The sequence below is a fragment of the Glycine soja genome, chromosome 10 (assembly GCF_004193775.1).
Source record: "Glycine soja cultivar W05 chromosome 10, ASM419377v2, whole genome shotgun sequence".
NCBI lineage: Eukaryota > Viridiplantae > Streptophyta > Magnoliopsida > Fabales > Fabaceae > Glycine > Glycine soja.
In genome coordinates this window covers 32,295,040-32,323,004 of record NC_041011.1, presented here as the reverse complement: position 1 = coordinate 32,323,004, position 27,965 = coordinate 32,295,040, and the positions used below count along the sequence as shown (strand labels likewise).

The 27,965-nt window shown below is 35.3% G+C and overlaps 1 protein-coding gene across 4 annotated transcripts; it reads right to left on the bottom strand.

The window, feature by feature from the left end:
• Window positions 1–269: 269 nt before the first annotated feature.
• LOC114371167 (ubiquitin carboxyl-terminal hydrolase 13-like) lies at window positions 270–27,965 on the bottom strand. 4 transcript variants are annotated; one of them, XM_028328602.1, is made up of 33 exons: window positions 27,897–27,955; window positions 27,744–27,780; window positions 27,500–27,578; window positions 26,515–26,674; window positions 26,240–26,397; window positions 18,234–18,496; window positions 17,936–18,154; window positions 17,712–17,820; window positions 17,515–17,630; window positions 17,241–17,339; window positions 16,321–16,430; window positions 15,227–15,301; window positions 14,281–14,359; window positions 13,999–14,145; window positions 13,454–13,534; window positions 13,225–13,344; window positions 12,349–12,471; window positions 10,852–10,929; window positions 10,627–10,715; window positions 10,441–10,549; window positions 10,280–10,348; window positions 9,993–10,106; window positions 8,096–8,151; window positions 7,830–8,007; window positions 7,576–7,677; window positions 7,419–7,490; window positions 6,123–6,188; window positions 4,088–4,153; window positions 2,222–2,305; window positions 1,981–2,097; window positions 1,386–1,460; window positions 1,165–1,251; window positions 270–804 (listed from the first exon to the last, which is right to left on the bottom strand). In XM_028328602.1, the coding sequence occupies exons 2-33, from the start codon at window positions 27,771–27,773 to the stop codon at window positions 769–771; spliced, it is 3,366 nt and encodes a 1,121-aa protein (XP_028184403.1). In that variant the 5' UTR covers window positions 27,774–27,780; window positions 27,897–27,955; the 3' UTR covers window positions 270–768. The 4 variants fall into 4 exon arrangements, with proteins under 4 accessions (XP_028184403.1, XP_028184405.1, XP_028184406.1 ...); XM_028328604.1 differs by having other exon boundaries at window positions 27,500–27,575; window positions 27,897–27,949; XM_028328605.1 differs by having other exon boundaries at window positions 26,515–26,671; window positions 27,500–27,575; window positions 27,744–27,965.

Here is a 27,965-nt window from a genome sequence, read left to right as displayed (position 1 = left end):
GATTAAAAATCAAGCAAACATGAAAATATCACATTCTCGAGAATCAACAATGTTCAAAAATAATTTTAAAAACCTGTGCGAAACATGAAAATGTCATGTTCTTTAGTTAACTTTCTGAAGAATAACTTTATAATCCTTAAAATAAACGCACTTATGGAATGTAATTGCTTGCCTAATTGTAATATAAAGTTTCGCTATGGTGTTTTTCCTGAAGCAATCAAACCAGACGTCTATAACACAAGGCGAAAGAGCAAGAAAGCAAATCAGCATGATCAAAGGTAATTCGACGATGATACACATAAGGAAAAATAATGTTTTCCTTTACGGTAACAAAAACTATGATTAAGAAAGGCGCAAGGGAAATTTACATGTTAGAACCTGTAGAAGCATTACACACTTCCCCATCCTATGGAAAAAGCTTCACCAACTGAAGCAAATAAAAATCCCACAATGGTGAAGTGGGCCATAGAAAAGAGTTAAGTATACCTACATTTCTATATCTTCTATACAAAACCCAACCCCAAAATGGGAATTTCAAATTCAATCTCCTAACCATCAAAAGATTTGTTTGCTCAAAAGACGAGTTTAAATCACTATTGAAGGCTATACACCACCCCCACCACCTCAGCTAAAAAAATTATGGTTTTCAACAGACTACCCTTTAGAAGATTGGTAGCTTCACCACTCTCGTTGTTACCTTCAGAACGCTTCAAGTGCAGCTGCATATGGTACTATTAAATTGACGACTGGTCAAGATGAAATGATTTTCTAATCATAGATTTTTACAGCCTTCTCGTGACGATTCTGCAAAAATTAAGAAATAATCATTGTAGGCTTCTGAAACCCGCAATAAAATTACAGTGACATTACAACCATCTAGCTATTTTTCCCATTGCCATTTGTGGGTGGCGGGTAGTTAGGAGCAAAGATCTATCATGAAACAGGATTCATGTCTAGAACATGAGTTCAGATGAGCTCTTCCTTTTCTACTAAGTACATATTTTTATTTAAAATTTTCAAATTTAAAGTTTCTGTAATAAATTTCCTCCTCACTGACTCATCATCCACCATATGATATACACATTTTATGATGGGGCAAACAAACCCACCCCCACCACCCATTCCTCAGAAATGAGGAGCTAGCTTCATGATAATATTATATACCTGATTGGCTGTGTTCGACCTTTTTGAAGCACTGTCGATGTGTTCCAGTCCGAGATATTGCTCCCATGCACCATAGATATCCCTTCTCTAAACAATAAAACAATATAACTTAATTTTGCATAAAAGGAAAAAAAATTGAGTTACATTGACAGCCTAAAACTCAAACAATCAACCAATCACAACCAAAAGGTAAAATCACAGAGGAGAGAAGATTGACAGACCTGAAACCGAGTGGATACAATATCTGAATCTTGAAGGTACTCAGGACGACCAAACGACAAAAATGCAAACTTCCACTGAAGAAACAAGCAAGAGAAGAAATATTTAAACATTTTAGAAAAGCTCTAAAATGTTTACGCCCAAAAGATTTGATCGAACCTATGCAGTTATACAATATTGGAACATTTTACAAAGTACTTTAAAATTCAATAACTAGACAATATTTGTAAATATACAAACCTATGTCCGTCTTACTTAGATTTGATGCACTATGAAGCATGTAATAAAGTTATGCACATAGATCACTTGGAATTATATTTTATTATGTAATAACAATTCAAATGATACTTATACCTATTTGGCAAGGGCACAATAATGTTTCAAAATACCACTAAGTAACATGCTTCAATATCACAGAAAAATGACTATCCGCACATAAAATTTAACAAGCTCAAAATTATATTGTGAAGTCAGAAATGTGTTTCAAAAATCAACTAGACAGAACTTCGAGAAATTAATAGTCCATTTGATACGACTAACAGAAACAAAATGCCTAAAAGCAGGAGCACATAATTCAATCACGTTAGTAATATTTACCTTTGAAAACTCCTCATCTGGAACTTGCAACTTTTTCTGTATTCGCAATTTGACTTCAGCCAATGTCTCACCCTCACGGATAACCAATAAAAAAGGATGTCCAAAATTCTGAACTTGCTGTTGTTTTCAAAGAACATAAACACAAAAGAAAAGAAAGTGCAAATGTTAAAAAAAATTAAGGTAGTAATTTTAGAGAGAAGAAAAATATTATTATATCAAGACAGATTTAGTAGCAAAGCACCTGATTTTGAGTTGTGTCTTTCAAGAAATGATAAACATGGATCAACCGATCATGCGAGCCAAGGTTTTTCTCTTCTTCAGGAATCTGCAGCAATAGGAAATTGAAGATGAAACTTGAAAAATGAATAATGTGCCACGAAAAAATGTATAACACCATAGACAGAAAATGACATTGAAGACAAAAGGTTTGGAAATTTTGGAACTGCCAAATTGAAATAGCTATGATGGCAGGCTTCAATTCCTTAAATTCTATCAGAAAAGAAAGTCATTTTGTCACAAATCTATCATGGGAGTGGTGATTTTCATATTCCCTAACAAATTATCTAGTAATGAATGGAGTCTGGATAGGAATCCTCCCAAACTCGAGATCTTTTGGAAATCAACAAGAATACATCTCCACCTTCTTTGAGTCACCCATTTTTCCCATAATTTCCACTAATTTTTTATGATGGGTGTTTTTCAGGTTGAACCTAATCTCATGCGTCTTTGTCCACAGTCCAACCCTCTACCTCTCTAATAGACGGAGCACTTATACTAGTTTGATACAAACAGAATCAGAAAAGGAGAATAGAAGAAACTTAAATTTAACAAAGAAAAGAACAGTACAAATTTTCCTGGTAATTCAAGAGACTTGGGCCCTCCCCCACTAAAATAGACCCTCTTAATAGGGTTTCCTAACTAATTATGGAACCAATAAAGTGACCATAAATAAATCTATTAAAAAATAATGATAATATATGCAATTTTCAAACATATAAACCAAGGACCAACAAGGATGTCAAATTGTCAATGCATACTACAAGTAGCTTCTCCCATTTGGCAAACAGTTAACCGGTAATGAGTAGTATCATTGGTCCTCAACAAAAAACAGAATGGTTGTCTGAAAAAATTCTCATCACTTTCCTAGTCTTCAATTTCCTTTATCTTTATAATATTTTGTTAAAGATCTTTATTATTTTGTTTCCTCCCTCCACATCCTTATGTTTTTCTTGTTACCATGTAACTCCAGGTCCTTATCTCAAGTATAACAGTATATCAGAAAGAGGATGGTCTTTCAAAAAATGGTCCTAATGTTTTTCTTGTTACCATGTAACTCCAGGTCCTTATCTTTATAATATTTTGTTAAAGATCTTTACTGTTTCCCTGATTTTCCTCCCCCACCTTTATGCTTCCAGCTCCTTCTCTCAAGTAAGAAAACCAAATCAAATGGAATGTAGCCTATAAAAATGATGGCTTTTAACAAGCTCAATGAGCGGGCTATGTCATTTCAATATCTGTATTCAAATACGTTAACACAAGAAAACTGATATCTTACTGAAGTTATTATTATTAATTATAGCAAAACCCCCTTATTTCCACTAATATTTCATGAACAATGGACGAACTAGACCAATACAAGGAAGGAATTGATAATGGAATAAAAAAGAAACGAGAATACAGGATAAGCAGAGCATTTCAAGGGACTGCAACCCCCTTCCAAACTAAAATACCTCTTTATCCCCCTTCCCTTAGCCTTCCCCTCTACATTTAACTAACTACCCAAATACAAACTCCCTTATCTACTCAATGTTGTCCCCATTCCTACTCATTCAGACTTGAAACATTCTGTTATAACAGAACATAACTCTATCTTATTCTTGCATTCTGTTATACAACTGACAGCAAAATATAATCCTATCTTGCTCATCACCATTTCTCATTATTCTGTTATAATGATAGTTCCCATTTCTACTCATTCAGACTTAAACCCGGGCTTCTTTCTAGCATATATGTGGTTAGCTAAAATACTAATAGATAACAACTTATCCAAACTATTAAAAAATTAAAGACTATTTTATTAAAAAACAGCATATATACAAATATTTACCTCCTCTGCTCGAAGTGCACAATATTGATCATTAATGTTCTCAATCTTTTCATTGACACGGAAAATCTGCAAAAGATAGATCGCAAGACTATGAACAAAACTACCCAGAATTTGGAATATTTTCTCATAGTTAAGAAAGAAAGAAATAGGTATTACGTTAAGCAGGTTGAAATGGCTAAATTAAAAGGCTACCATTAGCAATGTAATATTTTGTCAATGCATTGAGATAACAAAAATAAACCTTGAAAAATTCAATATTAAATGAGATGATTAGATCAAGCTAGGATTATATTTGATGTGCTCATTCAGAATTTCAGACAGCTCAAGCATATGGTCTACAAGGTGTCATGAGTTAAGGATTTCATTATTTTTCCCAGGAGCAGATACAGATAAAGAAAACAATATTATACTAATTACTTTGAGCATACATAACACTCAAAACCCCATTTATACTAGGACAAGTTGAATTCTAATTCAAGCCTCACCCAATAACACATTCAGCATTCTAATGCAAGATTACACTCAAGCATACTACTTTGAAAAGAGTATTCATATAAAAATGACTTGTAAATTAACTACCAAAACTCGTAGACAAGGCACAGCAGTTTCATTCTGCCAGATGCGTTCTCAACCAATAACTAATAAGAGGGAAAGATATAAAAAAATTTACAGACAAATCAATTATTTATAGCCAATCAATGTTGCTTCATTCTTTGCTCATGTCTTTGGGTAAAGTTTTAGAATGAAAGAGAAGCCATTTGTATACTTCTCTTGGGACTTTGCTTTATTTTATTATTTTATGCATTAGTACTTTGTTACTCATGACACCGTAATTCAATTTTGCATTTTATTAACTGCACTTACTATAGAGAGAAAACAGAGAATGAAGAATGAGATTGATCTGAGTTATTACAAAAGGGAAGAGAGCTTCTGTTGACAACATCATATATACTAGGGCAGTGTGGTTTGGTGCGATTTTAGCTTAAAATTAGTCCAAACCAAACAAGAAAATGAAGTGTGGTGCGATTTGGTTCGGTTTAAATTATTTATGAAATTCAAACCAAACCAAACCAATCTTATGCAGTTTGGTTTGATTCGATTTTGGCGGGTTAAAAATTCTGCTAGTGAGTAATAAAAAAAATGCTTATAAAGTTTGTTATAATTGGACAAAACTTGAATAATAACTAGTTCAAGTTGCAACGACTAAACTTAAAAAAAAAAACCATTAAAACAGAGAGTCGAGGCATGCATGGAAGAGAGACGCCGCTGCAAACTCAGAGAGGGCCGCATGGAGGGTGATTTTAGGCGTTAGAGGAGAGAGAGAGACTCAGTGTTAAGTGTTAAGTTTGGCATTTTAGTCTTAGTGTATGACTGTATCTAAGTGTCTTTTCACAAAAGCTTAAACTTAACGTTGTACACGTATATGAGTCCTATGATAATTAAACTAGTGAGTGCGGTTCGGTTTGGTTGAGTTTTCGCATGCCAAACCAAAAACCGAACCAAACCTCTCGGTTTGGGAAATAGAAAAACCAAACCAAAGCGATGCCCTTCAGTTTTTCTGTGGTTTGCGGTTTTTTGGGTCGGTTTGGTTTGGTTCTAAACAGCCCTAATATATGCTACAGAAGCTCAACTGATGTGACAGTTACAATATCTGACAGTGACAGTTATAATTGACTGAAAAGTACAACTAACAAACCAGTGGATACAGTTATTCAGAGTCACTTCACATTTTTAATCATTCTGTATGCTCTCTTTCTATCATTTTTAAAATATTGGCACTTTTCTTTTTACAAAATATTGGCATTACTTTTAAAAACCATGTTTGTGTTATTTGAATTAAGTTTGCAATTTTCTTTTATGCACTAGCTGTATTGCTTCAATGATAAGCCAGAAACACCTGAGCACCTGATCACATTTTCAAGAATACCATATGAATTCACTTTTCACCTCATGAAGAGCAAGGGAAATCATTTTCACTACTAATAGGATAATACGAGTATCTGAAAGTGAGATTAAAAAACTATATTCTCCACACCTTATAAATCTTGTGATAGAAAACTTCAAGCAATCTAAGTTCTGCATCAGGATGTGATAGATCTACCTGTCTCAAAACAAAAAATGTTAACAAATTTACCATAAAGCAGAAATCACAACTGCATAGCATACATTACCACCAAAATGTGACCCAAAACCATATATCATTTTTTACACATAAAATTCCAATTAGAATTTGAAAGAAAAGGTAGAGAGATTAATGATTAAGGAATCCACAGACCAGAAAAAAACCACAACAAATACACTAGCAACAACAGTGCTATAAAAGTAATCTGTAATCAGAGTAAAAGAGCTCTCCAATCTCTTTGCATGTCCAAAATACTGATCCCCTGTAGTATAAGTTATAATAATAGTTTGTGTTTGTAATAGCAGCAAGTGTCTCTTATCTTTGGACTTCTACACCCTGAAAGAAACTATGGGACATGTCGCAGCAGATGGCAATACTCTGTTGCCAATGTTGAAGTTATGTGATTTTAGGTATGGGGAGGTACAGGGATTAAAGAAAATGAAACACTAATTGATGAACTGATATAAATATAATATAATTATTACAATGGGTTGATGATGTTCATAAAACCTAAAACACAAAGCCTTATTTATACTAATCATAATTCTAACTAGTTAGGAGAACCCTTTGTAAAACATTTAGATAAGACTTAAGGAAATATAATGACAATAACAATTAGAATAGATACAGGTTAGTGCTCTACGTTTAATACACACATTAACAGACTGTAATACATTTGATTACATAATAGAATATCATACAGTGTCTTTCTCTGTTCTCTACCCGTCAATGCCTGTAACTCCAAAATTTCAACAATTTCCAATTCTTTTCCTGTTCTTCCATTATTCCATATGCAATGGAGAGAGGAAGAGATAACCTATAAATTTAGTGAGTTTCTGTATACAAAATTTAAGTAATGTGTTATATGTGTTGCAGACGAGGAGGAGTCTTGGGTATTGACCCATCCCAAAACCATTCACATAGTAAAAGCTTTATAGCATTAGACTTCCAGTTTTTGGCATGTGTTGCACTAAAGTCAAACACTATAAGCATATGAAAAGTTCTAAAATTGAATTGCCTTCACACAAATTATCAATGGTAACTTACTATCTGTCTTAAAAACTCTCTAATACAAAATAATAAAAAATAAATAGGCAGGAAAGCCAAAAGGCCTCAACAAAATTATAAACTTTGATTGTGTCTACAGAATGTGTCTATAATCCCTCAACAAAATTTATCAACTTTGATTGTGTGGGTTTACCATCATACCTTTGATTTAAGATCATTAATTACATCTGACACAGTACTATGTCTCGGTAATCTAATAGTATGAATCACAACCTGAACAAGGATAACTCGGTTAGAAGTATAACACTGATGGAAATTTATTGTGTAAAAATTGAAAGTGGTGACTGACAAAGCTTACTTCATCCTTGGTAGCATGATGGAAAGTAATTTTAAGAGTTTTTAGGCATTGCAATTCTGGCAGAGGGATATCCAATACTTCATAGTATAGAATATCAGAAGTCTAGAAGCAAAACCAAAAGACAACAGTTTAGCATATTGGAAGCTTACAAAAATTAAAAAAAAAATAAAAAACAACTTCAAGCCCATGCAACATTATGCAAATAGAATGTAACAAAATCGATTGCAAAAATTTTGCTCTGTGAAACAACAGACCTGATTAGAGTGAATTAGCATGTCTGTCAAATGTTCCATTCCTCGGAACTTGATAGACTGTGCTTTAGGTTGCTGGGAGTAGCAGTTATGAGATGTGAGTCTAATTTTAGAAGGATCATGCAAACCAATATGTTGAGCAACTTCTTCAACAACATTGTCATAGGAGTCAAGCTTTGACCTAGATGATCAAAGAGCAAAATTGAACTACCAGATATACTTTAATCATTTATAATAGAAAGAGAATAGTAGATTTAAAAGAAACTAACAGCTCAAGACTAAATTCATCCTCCTTTGGTTTCTCCAAAGTCCTAAAGCGAACAACCTGCATATCAAAGCAAAATAACTAATTGAATAGGTCAAAATACTTTATCGTACAGAAATAATGTCCACGTAGCAGGATCTTTAGCTGCAACTGAGACCGACACTATATTGAATGTTTTAACTTTTACAGGTGCAAGCCTAATGAAATCAATTAAACTATGAATTTTTTTGCTTTATATGTCTTTCATAATTGGAAAAAAAATGAGGAAAGATCAAAACAAACCATTTGGCACATAGCAATTGAAGAAAAATATATCAAGTCCAATTTAAAATTCAACACAACATCCAACGTGTACAGAAACAACCATCAGTGACTTCCCCAAAATAAACCGCAAGCTGAATATCAACAAAACATGTGATTTTATTAGGAGAAAGCAAACTACAACTTGAACACCAAAAAGGATTTTTTGGTATGGAGTCTAGACAGCATCCTATCGACGAGTGTTGAAGATATAAAACTACCATAAGCCTTCATCTTATAGCTTAGTCTTTAAAGAGAATTCCTACACATGGTTCTAAAGTATTACAGTTAGTTGTATGACATGTACCTTCTCTATTTTGTACTGGTGTTCTAGTATCAACTGTTTGAGCCTTGGGCCTAGTTAGTTAGCTGTCCTACATCATTTATTCATCTTATATATAGATGACTCAACCTCCTGTAATGATTCAATCAATTCATAATTAATTCAGTTAATATTCTGTTAGTTTAAGTTACAATTCTCTCTCTATACCTCTGAAATTCAACATGGTATCCAAACCAGGGTACGAACGCTAATGCCCAGAAATTTTTCTCCCTGCCTTATGTAACATGTGGCACCTTGTTCCCTTACTTCCTGGCAGACAGCTCATTGGCAATAAATGGATTTTTCGAATAAAAAAAACCCTGATGATAAATTAAATAGATACAAGGCCTAACTTGTGGCAAAATAATTTAATCAACAGTTCGGCTATGACTACACCAAGACCTTTTCTCCAGTCATCAAGCCAGTTACTGTTCACACCATTTTAACCCTTGCTCTTAACTTATAAGTGACCACTCCATCTAGGTGTCAACAATGCTTTCCTCAATTGGCTTCTTGAGGAAGAGGTTTACATGACTCAACCTCCTAGTTTTGAAAAGCAAGCCAAATCTCTGGTTTACAAGTTGAATGAAGCCATCTACTAATTAATCTATCTAATTAAAGAAGGTTTTCTTGGACACGTGTCAGCTCCTAGGGAATATTACCCATCCATCTACAGTAACATTTTTTCTGTTTCTTTTCTTTTCATTAAAATTCTTTTACTCTTGTTGCTATTCAAATAAGTTACAACTCTTTTTCTTTTTTTTACTATTTACATACACAAATATATACATCTAATCAAAATTAAAATAAACTTTAATGAATATAATTTACAATTACATATTAACTTATTTAATAAATATAATTTTATCAAAAAATTTACTTAATTAAAAATGAGTCTTTACAAATTTAAAAAACTAATATCAATTTATCTTACCTGATAAAATATGCAATCTCATAATTTATTAATTAATAGTTAATACAACTATATTTTATTGTGTACATATTACTTCTATTTTTATATTACATATTATAGTTACAGATGATTAAATTATATATGCAAAGGGGATTAATAACATTATGATCACTTAGATGAGAAACCAACTTTTCAAGGGAAAATTAACACATCAGGGGAACCCAAGGATAAGAACTCATTTCATAATTGATGCAGTGTGATTCCTTCTTATAGCAGGAAATATTGAAATTAAGGACACAACAGTTTAAATTTACATAGCAGTCAACACCCAACAAGAAATTATACGAAAATTTAAACAATTCATACCAAACGGTTATGCACATATTCCAAGAAAGAAGGAACATCTGGATAGCGATATCGCTCTCCGCTTCCAGTTTGGGGGGAGGACTTTTGGAAGCAAATAATATCACCATCCTCAAGCTGCTCAAATTACAAAAGTACAAAAGTCACAACCATAGGTGGGAATATTTATTTATTATTATAAACTTAAAACAATGTAAGTGCATGAAGTCGGAATAAGAAATATAAAGTACTAAAAACATACTTGATAGCAATGGAAAACCAATATAATGATAGACACTCATAATGTATACCTGACTCTCACGGAATGTGGATTTCTTGTCAACCCGTTCACACATGACATTAGGCACAAACTTGATCTCCTGAGCGTGCATAACAGAATGTAAGCATTATTGCACTTTATTGATATTGCAAACATGGAACATAATTGTACATGAGATGCAGATGGACTAACCTCAAACATGTCTATATCTTGATCAGGATCATATCCGGCCATTTCATTTAGTTTTACCAGTATATCTTCTGGCTTCCCACTACTATTCACAAAAAGTCGCCCAACATACCTGAGAAAACAGAGGAAAATACATTTTGTTAATAAAATGCAGATTCACCTCTGATAAGTATTAGGCAGAGCAAGTACCGAAGCTTCTCATTTGAAGGTTCATAAAGTTTAAGGAAAAGCAAGAGATTCTCTTTTGACTTCTCTGGAGGAGGAATAGGCCGCAAATCCTGATTCATTGAGCAAGGTATAAGTAACAAATCCATGTCAGTTGTGACTCACTTAGAAGGGGCGGGAAGAGTATATACGTTTTAATGGTCACAACCATACTATCCAGAAAGATTAAATTACTCAGAAAATTATTACCTGCCCCATTTCTAGTTCCAAAAATAACTTCAGCGCTGCATTATTTGCTTTAGTGGAAACTTCTCTTAGCAGTCCAACCTACATTTGCCACAGCACAAACATATCACACAAATCATTATTAGAAAAAATAATCACAAGATATACTGGATACGGGAGAAAACACTTTAAAAAATGAAACTTACACTCTCACTATCTTTCGTTCATTTTTTATTAGTAGACATCAGTTTTATTATCTACTGTTATTGAACACAATTATCTTTTTATATTCAAATGAAATTTTGAAAGAAAGAATACAATTGGTTGGAACTTCAAAAAAGATAGAAAAGCATCTGTCTTATATGATAAGTAGTCTACATTCATAATACTACATCCCAAGAATCATAGTCCAAAGCTCCATAATATTTTTTAAAAAAAAAGTACTAAACAACAAATTAGGTTAAAACATAATAACACTGAATAGTTTTTCAACCCCACAGAGCAGTGTATAGTTTTTACACTGAAGATTGTAGATATGAGATAACCAATTTATACTGTGCATATATATAAATGCTAAAAAATAAACGACATTATCATAATCATAATTAATAGAATAAGAACACAGGAACAAAATTGAAAAAATGGAATTAATAGATAAAAAAGAACGTTAGATATTTCTTTTGGTAAGTAGACCACATTACATATGTTAACACTTAACAAAGACCAAAGCAGAAACTGGGAAAAGTTAAGAAAATACATAAATTATGAACAGTAAAACATCAAGGACACAATAAAAAATAAATAAAACGGAGTCAGAAACCAAACAAAATGTGTTGCGATGCATGGACAGAGACCAAATTAAGTGTGCTACGATGCATGAACAGAGACCAAAGGGAGAACAGAGATTTGAATGCCAGAGAGGCAGAGAGTGGTGGGTGTGTTGAAAAATGCCAGGGTTGGCCCAATAATGACACGGGAAGCTGGATCAATAGCCGAAAACGAAATAGAGGTCTCCTGGCATGTTTTGCATCATAACTCAAACCCTAGAAGTTTCTGATGCAAAAACAAGGCAAATCACAAATCATCAAAAAGAAAAACAAACAGGTGGGTAAAGATGGGATTTTCTGATTAAGGTAACAGCTGTGATATTGAAAATTTGCCAAGATAACTGTTGCTACTGCCACAGCTGAAAAACATGACACAACAGAAGTCCTGCAGCAGTGTAAGGTCACTCAACAACTTTAGCACACCATTTATTGATAACGAGACTATCCTATTCTATATTATCAGAAATCAGAAAAAATATCCACATTTCATGTTTGCGAACACAAGGCATGTTGGGGACACGTGTTCATTAAAATATGCAAAACGAGCAACCACAACATTGAATAAAACAGACACATTGGTCTTCAAAATCACAAATAATTAAGGTTAATGAAGTTATTATACTTAATATCAAGCTTATTAAGAACCCTGCTATTTATGAAACACGGTGCATTGGAAGTTCTTTCATGTACTTACTGATTGTGCTTCTTCCTGAGGTGTCAGTGTTCTATTTGGCCTATATGTGTTGTTTTGGCGCTTTGCCCACAACCAAAAACGTTGATACTGGATGGGTATGCCGAACTCTTTGGCAACTTCTTCCTGATAAAAGATTTTGTCGGAAAAATAAGAGGTAAATTCAAAATAGTTTTATAGCGTATCAGAAGCTAAATAGGTCAATTAACAATATCACTTAGATGAGAAAGTACACAATGAACATAGAAGAGATATATTTAAGAATCAAGTGTGGAGCCAATAGTATAGAACACATTCAATGATTATATATGTCACTCCTAAACTTTTGTCAAATGCGGTAACATAAACCTATCAAATGGGTGATAGTCACATGGTTAGCTGAGACAGAAAAGGAAACAAAAATGTTAAGAGAAATCGAGAGACATGTGATGAAATCCATGTGATTTACCCAGTGGAAGCTCTTATTTTTAATGAGTAATAAATACAATAAATAACATACCCTAAATTACATAATTACATACAACTCATATTTCTTATTTTTTAATTTCCCAATGTCTTAAGGAGCAGTGCTCCATTTCCCATCTATATTTTTCAGTCACAGTAGTGTTGCGTCTGTTTCTTGCTGAGGAAACCCTCCCCTATTTCAGAGATCATTCAGAAATAAAATTTCTGTTTCAAGTCTCATGGTTTTATCCTAACAATAGTACATGGATTGATAGCTTGCAATAATGATTATTCAATCTTCTCACATTCTGGTCCAGTTTTATTATATCATTTTACCTAACAAGAGTCCCAAATGGAAAGAATTGAAACATATATAGTCAAACAAATTAAAGATAGTACCAATTGGTTACTACATGATAAAACCAAATCTCATACCTTGAAAACCATAAAAGGCATGTGTATTTGAACACGAAAACTTCGTACTTTATCATAATCCACAAGATCAAAGTGTATATTATTTCCAATCTGTTCACGTAGATCTTCATCACAAGCAACCTGGGACCAATGAATCAATAACATAATATTGAATCTCAACTTATCAATTATGCATACCAATATCATACAAAGTAAAGGGGTCAAAGTAAAAGAAAGATAGAGTTACAACCTTTATGGTGGTGTACAAGTGAGCCTCAGCCTTCTCCTTCCTCTTCAGCTCTTTTTCGTCTTGTTCTTTCTTTAATCTCATCTAATATATACAGTTGAAACTTTAAAGGGAAGGATTTTTATATTCAAAATATGTTTTTAAAAAATAGGCTTAATTGCACTTGAGTCCCTCTACTATTGTCGTTTCACAAATTTGGTCCCTCCATTCTCTTTTTTCGCAAATTTGATTCTCCCACTACTTTAATAGTGCAATTTGGGTTCCTCCATTAACATGACACCCAATATTTAACAAAAATGCTTACATAACACTATTATGCTATTACATCAGCACATACATGCTAACAGGGCACTCTACTGCAATGTCAGTCAAATTTCTATTAAATATTGGATGTCAAATTAAAATAGTAAGTGGTTAAACTAACAAAAAAAGATGGAGGTGGGGGTGGGGGTGGGGGTGGGGGGGAATTTACCAAATGACAATATTAAGTGAACAAAAATTCAATTAAGCCAAAAAAGAATATGACATCAATGATTCAAACGTCTTACTCTAAGGTGTTCAGCAATGTCCTTCTCGTCCACATTACAAATTATTTTATCCTTGTCACTCTCACGTACATAGACAAGCATATATGCATTCGAGTGTTTTGTAAATCTAAAAGGAGAGTGGTCGAAGCCAGGATTTATACAAGGTAACTGTTAACAAAATAAAAATAAAATGAAGTAAACAAAAAAGACCATGATGATGTCCAAAAGAAAATCTTTACCAAGTCAACAAATATGAAGAAAAAACATAAGAGACAAGCCCAACAAATGCTTACTGAGTATTACCTCTTCTTCACCACCATACTGTTCTTCCAAAGCCCTCTTGGATTCTTCTTTTGTTACTCGCTCATCGTCAAATTTAAACCTGAAACAAGTGTTGCCTAACAGCTTAGACATTTTGGGAAAGTTGGATCAACATACAAGCAAGTTATGCTTTCCTTACAAATTTTAAATCAGTGACAAGATGGGGATATTAAAATATAAGAACATAAATACATCAGTGTGTGGTAGAGATATACTGACACTTTCACACAGGCATCCCAAAACCATAAACACTGTTAATGAAACCTTTACCAACTAAACAAGGTACAAGGACAGCTTTACACAGCATTATATTGCTAAGCCATAAACACTGACGTTGGAACTGTGTGATCTTGATTTGGTTGAGGAGAAAAAAAAGTCATTACAAAAGAGAATATTTAAATTGTGACTGTATCCACTACTGTGACTGACATTCCAATATTAGCCAGAGATTAATTAAAACAGAAATGAAGAATGAACAAAATACAAGGGAAATCAAATAACAATGCCCTCTCATATACCATATCACAGATAAATAAAATATTGATTAATGATACCCAACAAATCATCTAAATAATCTTACAAAACCTAAAGAAACCTCTATATCTCCGGAAATAGATTTTTTATCAATTTCCAAGCCTTATTATCCTCTGTACCTCCAAACCTTCTATCTATTGAATATAATAAACATGATAAAATTACAATAGAATAAATTTGATAGCAATGAAATTGATTCAGTCAGAGTAATTAACTAGTGATGTTTACTAGCTCTGTAGCACATCAATAGATATTACTCTGATTTTGCCTGTTTCATAGTGGCCAATATTCTCCTCAATAATCAATTTCATCACATTAATTGTTTCATAACAAATAAACAAGTGTACAATGAATAGTAAGATGAACATTACTGAAAGGTTTAAAAAGAGTGTACCACTGATTTGATAGTGTTGGCCTAATGTAAGCATAGTAGTGTCCGCCATGCACCCCACTACTGTGAACCAAAACACTGCAAACAAATAGTGAACACAAGGTCCACATGGATATTAGCAATTTGAAGTAAAACTATTAGTAACAGCAAGCTGCAGCACAGTTCATGGCTACCCCACCTCATGAAATAATGCAATTACTCATATAACAAGTAAATTCAATTTCAAATTTTCAATCTTATGCAAATAGATCAATTTATAAATTTAGTCCGGGTATTTATCACACAGGAACCAAAATTTCTAAATGAAATTATGGTTAATAAGGAATATGACAACAATTTGAGCAAATTATCAAAAATATTAATAAAAATCCTCAATACTAAAGAGGGAGAAAAATACCACAAAACACCCACTTCAGCAACACATGATTGCATGCATCTTTAAATTTAATTCTCCCAACCTTTTTTCTAAAACACTGCTAAGTATGCACTTATGCTTTGATTGGATGTGAAGAAAGTATAAGAAAAGATAAAGAAAAAAAATATTTTCTCTTCTTTTGTTTCGCATAGCGAAGAGCCTCTGGGCAATGGGGTACGAAGTTTTTTTTTGTTTGGGAGAACAGAAAAAAGAGAGGAACTGATTATTTTTCTTTTTGTTTGGTTGGGAAGAAAAATGAGAGGAAATAAAATGTATAATGTTAAATGATTTTACATCCTTTTGTTGGTAGCTGGTTGATAGATAAATGTATCATTTCAACACATTTTCTTCCACTCTCCCATTTCCCATTTCAACACATTTTATTTTAGTTTGGTAGGTAGTTTTTGATTTTCACTCATTAAGACATTGTTATACTGTCTTGTTTAGGATTTAGTAAAACCTTGTGGGGTAGAGTGAAAGTGAATTGTGCTCCACTTTCAAACATCTAAATTTTTATGGGAGTATGAAGTGGCTTTTCTTTTCAAATCTTCTACCTTCCCATTTTCACCAATTCAAGCAGAAGCATAACCATAGTTTTCAATGACGCAGCATAGCATGCAGTTCCAAATCAGGCATTGCCTAGAAAAGATTGGTGACATAGTAGATACATTATTTAAGATACCTGTGAAGTGTATAAAAATTGCGAATACTTCTGTCTGCGTCAGGAGATAGATATTTCCCATTATCCATATCAAGATCTAGTTGCAAGGGGAACTCATAGCGGTCATTGATCTGATGCCAATCAAGTTAATGGCCAAGCCAAATAGATGTATCAAAAAGTAAAAGAAAATATTACAAATGGAATAATAAACCAAGAAAAAAATTATCATAAAAGTATCTAATGGCAAAAAAATAATCAAGGCAAAACAGAAAATAAATACACATATACTAAGACAGAAAACAACTATATTGTATGTTTCAAATTTCAAGTAATTGCAAGTTATAATCACTTCGTTTTAAGTTCTAAACAAAGTATACAACAGGATATATGAGAGAAAATTTTCTGAATGTGCGTGAGTGTATTCTCCACTCAGCATATTGATTTATTTATAATAAGAATGGTTACAAAGATAATTAATAACTACTAATATTTTCAAGAGAACAATTAAAACGTCACAACATCCTGAGGTACATTGAACTAAGCTAAACACTAACTAAACTAAGCTTGATGTCAAATGCTCCTATTTCAACAATATAGGACAAAAGTTCCTAGATCAGAGCAAGAGACAACCCCCAAAATAAGAATAGAAATCTTGGGAGAAACAAAGATTACTTGATAAAAATAAAAGACAACCCCAAAACGAACATTTACTCTCAGAAATTTAAAAAATTAGCAGTAAATGTAGTGCATCGTATGTTTAATAATAAGCAAAATATCTTTAACTTCATAAAAGAAAAAAGGATAACTGCAATCAGCAAAAAAACAGCCTTCCTTTCTGATCTGAATAAAATATAATAATAATGCGGGGAAAAAAAAGTTTAAATGTAAGAGAAGTTCACAATGCAAAGGATATTTTATTGATTCTTGAATTTAATACTAACCTTTACCATAGTGTCTCGCGTACAATCGTACTCAAACCGTTTTAACTGAAGCTGAAGAACAGGTGGGAAATCAATGAACAACATACCCTTCCTAGCATCCTGAAAGGGTAATCATAATCACGTTCTAGGAAAATAATCATTCTAAAATACGAATTTAACAACAACAACCAACAAAAGTGATGTAAAAAGATAATCAAACAATTAACAAAAAATAACGCACATACTGAAGGTTAGCCTGACAACAAAAAAGCAAAAACACATGTTCAGGTTTTACCTGTAAACCATAGTGCTCAGCATGATACTTGTTATCACCCTCAAGTTGTTCCACTTCCACATACTTATCAAAAGAAGCATATACGTCCTTACAGCCTTTGACATCAAGCTGAAGATCTATAATAAAATATCCAATATTCTATAAGGTTCAAGATATGCAATAATGTAGTAAACAATCCTAAAGGCAAAAATGCATACCATAAAATGATTCTTTCCTTGTTGATTTATAATCCACATTTATGCATTCAATATAGTTCATATGGTGTCCTTCAAACAATTGCTGTATAGTGCCTTCCACAACAGTTCCCTGGCCAAGATGAAACCCCAACAAATAATCTTTCAAGACATCATAAAAATACACAAGTATCTAGAGTAAAAGCTATTTTAAGAAGACAATAAGAGCCATCATGAAAAACCAGTACCTTCATTTTGCCTTCTAGCTTTTCACAAAGAACCCTATTAAGCTCTTGGACATCATGCTGCATGAACGAATCATATGTATCCCATCCAAAAGACGTTGTTAACTCTTTCGTTGCCACACTAGTGTCACTATACTGCAATTTGTAAAACAAACTTTGTAATGCCAGAGGGATGCTCACTGATGGCATATCATTTTCAGTCGTGGGCATATGGTACACAGCCTGAACAAAAAAATTTATACATGAGCTATTTCCTTATAAAAAAATAAGACCTTACAAAGTTTATATGCTACTGGGTAACCTTTCGGAAATAAGAAATGTGGTACAATGTTTGAAGCAGAGAATTCATATAACATGTAGCTCCTTGATTTTTCAGTCCAACATAACCAGTTTCCTTTTTTGAATCATATGACCAATCCATATCTTTACGCACAGAAATGTCAGCTTCAACTATGCATGTATCATTCACAAGATAACCTCTAGCAGGATCATACAATTCAGCAAGTGGCATGAAATTAATGAAACCCCAGTCGCTCTCACGTGCATTGAACTGATGTTGTGAATCTGGAATAAGAAAAGGCAATCAAATTTATTTTTCTGAATAGAAAAGAAGAGGGGGAGGGAGCGAGAAGAAATGCACCTAGAGAGGATGATAAGATAATATCAAAAACAGAAACAAGTGAAATTAAAGTAGAGAACCAATGCGACAAAATCTAACATAAACTGTCTAACCTCCATGAATATCAGAGGGAAATCTTGTAGAGAAACAATAAGTGTGTTTGGAAAATCGAAAAGCTAAAACCCGCTATGTCGTATAGAAAATAGTGTCACAGACAAATAGAGGAAGTCGCATAGCTGTTAATGTGGGTGTGTGTGTGTGTATAAAGAGAGAATGAGAAAATTAGAGGAAGAACAATTAGAGAAAAAAATTACAAAAACATAGGATAAATTTGTAGAGAGCAAATAATTATATAAAAAGGGAATGGGAAGAAAAAAACAATAAGAAAAACAAAACTCAAAATTTTGGAAGAAACAAGGGTAAAAAAATGGAAAATTAAAGAGATTAAAGAAAAAAGAAAGAACTAAAAAAGTAATAGAATGTTATCTGAGAGACTAAGTTGTCAGACATGAAAGGAGGAATGGTGGAGGTGATGACTGAAAAGAATAGTTCAGTTTCCGTAATGGCTACCTGAAGAATAGTCAATTGGTATGATAATGATGGGGCAAAAATGTGGACTGAACTCAGGTCCAGCACAACTTGCACAAGTGTTTACTGAAGTTTTAAAAGGTTTAAAAAGGTCCTAACAAAAACGAAAGTCCTCACAAAAAAATTAAAAACCTAAAAATGCTGCTGAGTTGTGTACAACTTCATTGTTAAGGGTCCAAATAGAAAAACTCAAGTGTAATCACACCTATGATGTGAGCTCTAAAGCAACAGTGCAGGGCAAAGCAACAGTGCAGGGCAAAGCAGAGGGTCTCCACGATTCTCCAGCCGACACGTCACAGATTGATGGTGCAGTTATAACAACCACAATCACACCTGACACATGCTACAGCCCACACCAGGGGAGGTGGCCCCAAAAGCTTCAAAACAACCTAAAAGTTTGCACATTGCAAAGGGCAGGTTAAGGGCTTTTTGTTTTTTCGCAGCCTATAGGGCTTTTTAGAAGAGAAAAGTCATCAATGCTCTCTTCTTTCTCTTACATTTTTGTTCTTCTCTTCTCTGAACAGCTGAACCCACTCTCCCCTTTCCCAGCCATCATTTTTGGCAACCCAGCATTCAGTACCGGGGTAGAGATGAGAGAGCGAGGTAGAGAGAGAAACAGAGAGAGCGTGAGTGATAGGCCCTGCCTCAACTACACCGAGAAGGGGTACGTGCAACATGGTGCAACGGCAACAGCCACAAGATGGGGGAAAGGAAGGAGCAAAAAATAGAGGGATGCATCGGACATACTATCATTTTGCTTCACAAGGTTCCCGGAAGACATGAGAGAAAAAGAACTATGGATTGAGTTCAAGAAGTGGGGTGACATTAGGGAGGTATTCATCGCAAGGAATCAAAATAAGAGTGGCCGTAGATATGGCTTCGTGAGATTCAAATGGGTTGATAATGCAAGGAAACTAAAGAGACAACTGGATAACCTAGTTCTTGGAGGATTGAAGCTACACATGAATCTCCTGAAGCATGGAAGGGAATAGAATCCGACAAAGACAGTCAACAAGAAACACCAGCAAAAGGAGGAGGTAGCCATAGAGAAGGTGGAAGAGAGAGACAAAGGTAAAGGAAAGGGGACAGCAGAACATATGACACTGAATACAGGATTACAGCAGCAGAATCCCCAACGAGCGACAGCTTTCAGATCGTATGCAAATATGATTGCAGCAGGCAGTAAGCATGTGGCAAAACGGTGGACACCGAAGTATGCGTAGCATCAAATATGACCTCTTGCTCGTCTATCCAACTATAACAAGATCAACGAATAAGATGACATGGCTAACCAAAGCTTGGATAGGTAGACTGAGGAACCTAATGGCATTTGATCAGTGTTGTCAAATGGCAGTTATGACGGCGCCATGGCGTGGTGGATTTTTGAAAAAACGCTACCAAATAGCAATGGCATTGCGGGTTTCAAATGGCAGCATCCATAGGTTTAACAGTGGTGGCGGAATGGCGATAAAGAAACGTTTTTTTTTTTAAAAAAATTCCCTAAATGACAGAGTGGGCCGTCTTAGGCTGACCCGACCCAACCCTAAACCCAGTTTTTGGAATCAAAATGGGATGAGCAGCACGCACCAACACGAGCACCACACGAACTCCCAAACTCCTTAAGTCGATGACGGCACCACCACCAGGCGAGTTCTCTCACGATCTCACCCGAAGTCGATGCCGACACCACACAAGCACCACGCACCAGCGCGAGTTCTCTCACGGTCTCACCCGAAGTCGACGACAGCACCACGCGAGCACCACACACCACGCACGCAAGCAACGTACGGCGACGGCAACACCCTGGTTCTGTTTTTTTTTTTGTTCTGCTTTTTTTTGTTTCTGTTTGACACTCTTTTTAATTTTTGGTTCTGTTTTTTTTGTTTCTGTTCAGCCCTTTTCTACTAATTACAATGGCTAAACCATCATCACACATTATGCTTTTATCCTTTTGTTATTTTGAACTCTTGAAACTTTTTTAGTTTATTTGAATGCAATCCATTGTTTTTTTAATTTTTTATTTATAGTTATTTTTTATCTATTGTTTTGTTTATATTTATACATATATATAAATATATATATATATATATATATATATATGTGCATATATGTTTTTGTCCGCCATCCGTCATTAACAACATTGCATTTGATAGACTTTAAGAAGAACTTATGAGGGATGGAGGTGAAGAGATTAAACCAAAATACATTGGTGATGACATGGTGCTTCTCATGGGGCTCAATGACACAAGAGCAGAAGAGTTGCGTAGAGAAGGAGTAGAAAGTGGTTTATCTATGTTCCATACTCTGGAGAAATGGAGTCCAAGTTTGAGGCCTGGTTTCAGGTTGATGTGGGTGATGTGCTGGGGGATTCTGTTACACGCATGGGATGCGGAAAACATCACAAAGATCGTGGAAGGGATCAGGGAGATGGTTGATGTGGACGAAGACGTAGATGATCTTCAAAAAAGGTTGGATAGGGCACGAGTTTTAATCAAAACACCATGGCCTCCTACAATTAACCGCACTGTAACCGCGTCCATTAATGGGGTCGGGATGCAACTGTAACAGAGGGGGAGAAGGGAGTGAGGTCAGGATGGATATTCTGTCTAAGGAAGCACAGGTTGACGGCAAGCTTCCAGGAACCAACACAGCAACGGGTGCAGAAGGAGACGAACCTGAAAGAAACATTGGGTTGCAGCAATTGCCCGCTGGTTATTACACAAACTATGTAACCATGATCAACAATTATGCCAGGAGGTCATACTCACTAAATGGTGACCCCACTCAATTTGGGTTAGGTGAGGAAAGAACTGAACAAAAAGCTGACGAGATCGATGCTTTAGGTGGAAGTCAGCTAATAATCTTTGAAGAAAATCACTGCGATGGGGACAGGGACGATAATACAAAGCAAGGCCAGACAGAAAAGGTTGAGTATGTAGAGGAGGCAGATGCTACCCCTTCTAATGAGGGAGAAAGGAATAACAAAATGGGTAAAAGTGGGGAAGAAAGGGACCCACACCTGAAGACAAAATTTGAATTAAAGGAACTGTATAGGGAGGCACGTGATTTAACACAGGAGTGGGAAAAGGACAACCCATTATCGGGTCCCACTGTAAAAGTAGCTGATGGAAAAACAGTAGAGAAGTTCAATGATTTGGGCCTCAAACTGAATGGGCCCAGTCACACATGGAAGGTTTATACAAGAAACAAGGGGTGTAAAAAGCAGATTGAGCCCATTGAAAAAATAGACTTGCACGAGGGACAAAAAACGCACTTAGACAGTAAAGAAAAAAAGGAAATAAGTAGAGTCCCAAAGAATTACACTCAGGCAGCATCTCCTAAACAAAATGGAGGCAGTGGGCTGAAGGAGGTTGTCACGTGGGAAGGAAAATACAAGGTAATGCAGGGCTCTGTTTCAACACCCAAAAGCTGTGAGATGGTGAAAGAGGCAGCAAGCAATTGGGAAATGGCAAAATATTTGGGAGTAAATTTCAGCAAGCAGGAGGAAACAATTATAACTAAACTAGTCAACCTGGAGGAAAGGGACAAGGGTATAATTCAGAGGAAGGGAAGCAGTGCCAGTGTTTGATGAAGATTGTTACCTACAATATAAGGGGTCCAGGGTGGGGGTTAAAATGGACTCCAATCAAAAAATTGATGAGGAAGGAACATGTAGATATGCTATGTCTACAAGAGACTAAGAAGGAAGTGATAGACAAGGCTCTATGTCAAGCTTTGTGGGGAGATGTTGAAGTCAGATGGGAAATGCAACAAGCAATTAATAGTGTTGGGGGATTATTCTGTATTTGGAGTGACAAAACTTTCAAAATGGAGAAGCAGGTTTTAGGAGACTTTAATTGTATTAGAAGGCCTTCATAAAGAGTGGGAGTGTGTGTCATGGATACAGGGCGGGGGTAGCTTGAAGGAATTTAATGACTGGATTGGCGACTTGGAGGTTGAGGACATGCCTAGTGTGGGGCAAAAATTTACTTGATACAGACCAAATGGGACATGATCCATAAGGCCTCAATAGTTACAGACCTATCTCATTAATAGGTTGTATGTACAAAATTGTGGCTAAATTGCTATCTAGAAGACTTAAGAAGGTGTTGCCTTGTATAATAGATGAACGTCAATCTGCTTACATGGAGGGTAGACATTTGCTGCACATCACGGTTATAGCTAAAGAAATCGTTGAAGAAGCAAAGAGATGCAATAAAAGTTGTCTAGTGTTCAAAGTTGACTACGAAAAGGAGTGTGCTGAGATTTTCTTTTATATATGATGAATCGGATGGAATTTTGCACCAAATGGGTTAAGTGGATTGAGGGTTGCTCAAAGTCAGTCTCGATATCTATATTGGTAAACGGGAGCCGCACAGACGAGTTTTCTCCTCAGAGAGGTCTCAGGCAACTAGCCCCATTCTTGTTCAATATTGTAACTGAGGGTCTAACTGGATTGATGAGAGAAGCTCAGGAAAAGAATTTCTTTGAAGGGTTTAAGGTAGGGAGGAATGAGGTGGAAATCAGCTTATCATACTATATGCTGATGACACAATATTCTTTGGGAAAGCATCGCTAGCTAATGTAAAAGCAATTAAGGTCATGCTGAGAAGCTGAGTTAGTGTTGGGATTGAAGATACACTTTGCCAAAAGCAAATTCGGGACAATTGGAATGTCTAATCATTGGATACAAAATGCAGCCAATTATCTAAGTTGCAGATTGTTGTCCGTACCCTTTTCGTATTTGGGTATCCCTATTGGCGTAATGAGACATGGGATTCTATAGTCCAGAGATGTGAGAGAAAACTATCAAAATGGAATCAAAGATACCTATCTTTTGGGAGAAAGGTAACTCTGATAAAGTCAATCCTAAATTCAATCCTTATTTTCTTCTTTTCTTTTTTCAGGGTTCCAAAGAAGGTGGTCGAGAGGTTGGTGAGGCTGCAATGGTGGTTCCTGTGAGGGGGAAATTCAGATTAGTAGAAGATCGCCTGGGTGAACTGGGAGAAAATCTGTCTTCAAAAGGAGAATGGTGGATTGGGCGTGTGGGATTTAGTAAAATTCAACAATGCTTTACTTGGAAAATGATGGAACCTCTTCCACCATCAGGGAAAATTGTGGGCAAAAGTATTGGACTCCAGATATAGAAGTTGGAGGTGTTTGGATGAACCCAGAAGGAATAGTAGAGATTCTATTTGGTGGTGGGATTTAAGTATTGTTTGCAATTCATTTGAGGAGGGGAGATGGTTCAGAAGTAGAATAAAATGCAAAATCAGATGTGGGTCAAAGGTGAAGTTTTGGGAAGATGGATGACTAGGATGGAGGGTTTTTGTTGATGGAGAAATATTCGCGCATGTATAGCATGTCTCAACAACAACATCAATTTATCTAGCAATTGGGTGTCGCATCAGTCGGAAGACAGGAATGGCAACTATATTGGAGGAGATTATTTAGGGAAGCGGAGATAGACATAGCTGCCAAATTCATGGAGGACATCGAGGGGGTGGTAATGCAAACTAACAAGCAAGATAGTTGGTGTTGGGGGGTGGATCCTAGCAAGAGATACATAGTGGGCAGCGCTTACAAACTGCTCAGTAGACATTCGTCAAATGAAAATAATGATGGCGTGTTCAATGAATTATGGAAGCTCAAAGTCCCAAGTAAAGCGTCACACTTTGCTAGGAGGTTGATTCGGGATAGACTACCAACAAAGGTCAATTTGAGGAGGAGGAATGTGAATCTGAATGGCGTATATTGCCCATTTTGTAGAACTAGCAAGGAGGACATGTCCCACCTTTTCTTCAGCTGTGATAAAATCTTGTGGGAAGCGCTTTCTTGGTTAAACATTGTGGGAGTCCTTGTCTTGGGTGGGAATCCTTGTCTTGGGTGAACAATGTGGGAGTTTTCCCACAAGATCCAAGACAACATTTCCTCCAACATGGATCGATAGCGGCTGATGGATTAAGGATTAATAGGTGGAGATGTTGGTGGTTGGCTGTGACTTGGACTATTTGGAAGAAAAGGAATGACATAATATTCTCCAATGACTCTTTCGACAACAACAAATTGATGGATGAGACAGCTTTCCTCATGTGGACATGGCTCAGAAATTTGGAGAAGGATTTTGTAACTCATTTTAATCATTGGTCTAGTAATCTTAGAGAAGGGTTTATGTATCAGTAGAGGATATAATCATAGATTAATAGTAGAATTTAATACCATAGTATGGCCTGGCTGTGGTTCCTCACTAGACTCCATTTAGTCTGTATTGGAACCAGAGTAAGGGTATTTAAATAGCTTACTTTAGTACCTCTGGTACTCAATTTATCAATATATATAATATGTTTGCTGATAAAAAAAAATTGGTGTTTCCCCGGAAGCGCCCAAAGATCACTTCCTTCAACATTCTCACAGTTATCTCAAGGGTATCAGAATTCAGAGATGGCAAACATGGTGGATTTCCTTGACTTGGTGCATATGGTATCATAGGAACAAGATTGTTTTCTCAAATGAAAGTTTCAACGGTCAAAAGCTGATGGATGACACCATTTTTTTTTCTGCTAGATATGGCTCAAAAATTTGGAAAAAGGATTTGACATCCCTTTTCATTCATGGGCTAGTAATATAGGGTCGGGTTTTGTACTCGGGGGAATTGCTCTATAGGTTACTTTTTGTGGAGGGGTATCTAGACAAATCCAGACCTATGGATGCCTAATTCTTGCAATATAGCTTGTATTAGGACTCCATAGGTCTACACATAGTATGGAAACAGTGTAAATTATTAGGACTCCATAGGTCTACTCATAGTATGTCCCCACTCCCCACACTACCTTCTCGCATACAGTCAATTATGGGCCTTAGTTATTCTTGGGCTTTCAAGTGTAAACCTAAAGAGGTTTAGGGACCTTGAGGGTTGGGTTCCTATCATATTGGGTCATTAGTACCTAGCTTAAATTATTTAATGTCCACAAACAGAATCATTATATTGGTTCTCTCAAACATATAACAACCCATATAAAAAAGAAATATAATTCCTCTGTTACTTATTCAACTTTGTAAAGAGAAAAGCTTTCAATGAATAACAGCTGCAACGAAATTACCTTTTCTTATTGAATATTTACTATGAATTTGATTAACAACAGTCAAGTTGAAGTGGGCATATCTACTCCAACCATAGGGCAATGTAGCTGAATCTGCAACATCTATATACATTGACAGATGGCCAGCACCATTTCCCTTTGGAAATATAAGTATCCGCCTGCTCATTTCAATTAATGTTAGTCAGGACCAACATTTGTAACAAAGATAACTTGATACCCATACACATAATTAATTAACATTAGACATTGATGTATAGAGGTAGAAATAGACATACCACTTATAGCCCCCTACACAGAAAATGTCAGAAAATAGTTTTTGGGAAATACTAGAAAAATTGTCAATGGTCCAAGTGAATTTTGCAGTTGGTGTATCATCCACTGTTGGAGCATCCACTGTTGGAGCATCCACTGTACTTGGGATTTCTGCTTGGGCTGCTGTTGAAATCGAAAGGATAAAAAACCAAGAAGCAAAACAATAAAAAGAAACCTAACCATTACTCAGTTATGCCAAATATAAAAAAATCAGAGCAGTGTTAAATCATCTTCACCAAAAAAAGAAAAAAAATCATTGTCACTTTCACACACCACTTGGAAGAACCAAAGAAAGAATCCCAATATTCAAATTACCCATCTATCCCAATCAAAATGAAGCACCACTTCAAATAAAGCTTCAACTCGACCCCAATAACCATAGAAACTCATGCTTCTTGACAACACATAACATTAATCCCAACAAAATGAACAAAAGACAAGAACATCACCATCCCCCATTGCTTGCATTTCTATTGAATTCATTCATTTAACACAACCAACCCTATAAACAAGTTAACAGAGATATTAATAATGTTGGCAATCAGTTGTTCACTCTTGTGTTCATCATTCACAATAAATAAGAGCAATGTTGTACTCATTTTTCATGTTTAATCATCAAATATGATATTCTGAGAATTCCTTTCCCACAGGCTCCCTAGCTTTCAATCCCTTGCCCTCATGGCCCCACTATCTGAGGACCTATTCGGTTCAAAGACAAAATATAGTTTCTGTTTTCACTGATAATTACAAAAATTTCACTTGATTTTCAGTTTTTCACTTCAATTCCTATTTCCAAACATTCATAAAAACTTGCACCAGCCACCTCCGATAAACTTTAAACAAAAAAACTAAATTCACGTATAATTAAAAAAAAATCTAAATTCAATAGAAGTTTACACGATCATTCAGAGTCTCCAACAACAAGCATTACCGAAATTCAACAATTACCTTCCATAGGTTGAGGACCTTCAGGCAGGTCAGAGCGAGGAACCAGCATCTCATCGTGCTCCTGCTGCTGCTGTTGCTGCTGCACACAACACAACAAAATCAAAAACCCTAGCAATCGCGCAATAGAAAAATCGCAAAAAAAAGAAAGAAAAAAAAAAGATCAAATGCAAGAACGGTGTACGGTGAATGCAATCGAATTCAGTTGAGGCAGAAAAGAAAGAAAAAGAAAGAAAGAATCGATTACATCCATTGGAGGAGGAGTCATGAGAGTCATTGTTGTGCTGAAAGAAGGAAAAGACGCAGAAAAGAAAGAAATTCATAGACAGAAAAAATTGGAGTGTAAGAGAGTGTATATATATTTAGTGAGTGAGAGTGAGCAATGTGAAGAAGCAAAAACCGTGACTTTTTTAGTGAGAAGGGTTGCTCGCTCGCGCACGGAAGAATAGGACGTTTCAGGAATTTCGTC

Coding starts and splice junctions, on each gene's coding strand:
- LOC114371167 (XM_028328602.1), bottom strand. CDS start 27,773: ATGACTCTCATGACTCCTCCTCCAATGGAT. Junction 13,535..13,998: donor ACATTGCTGAACACCTTAGA/GTAAGACGTTTG, acceptor TGTATATATTAG/ATGAGATTAAAGAAAGAACA. Junction 8,152..9,992: donor AATATGTGCATAACCGTTTG/GTATGAATTGTT, acceptor TTTGATATGCAG/GTTGTTCGCTTTAGGACTTT.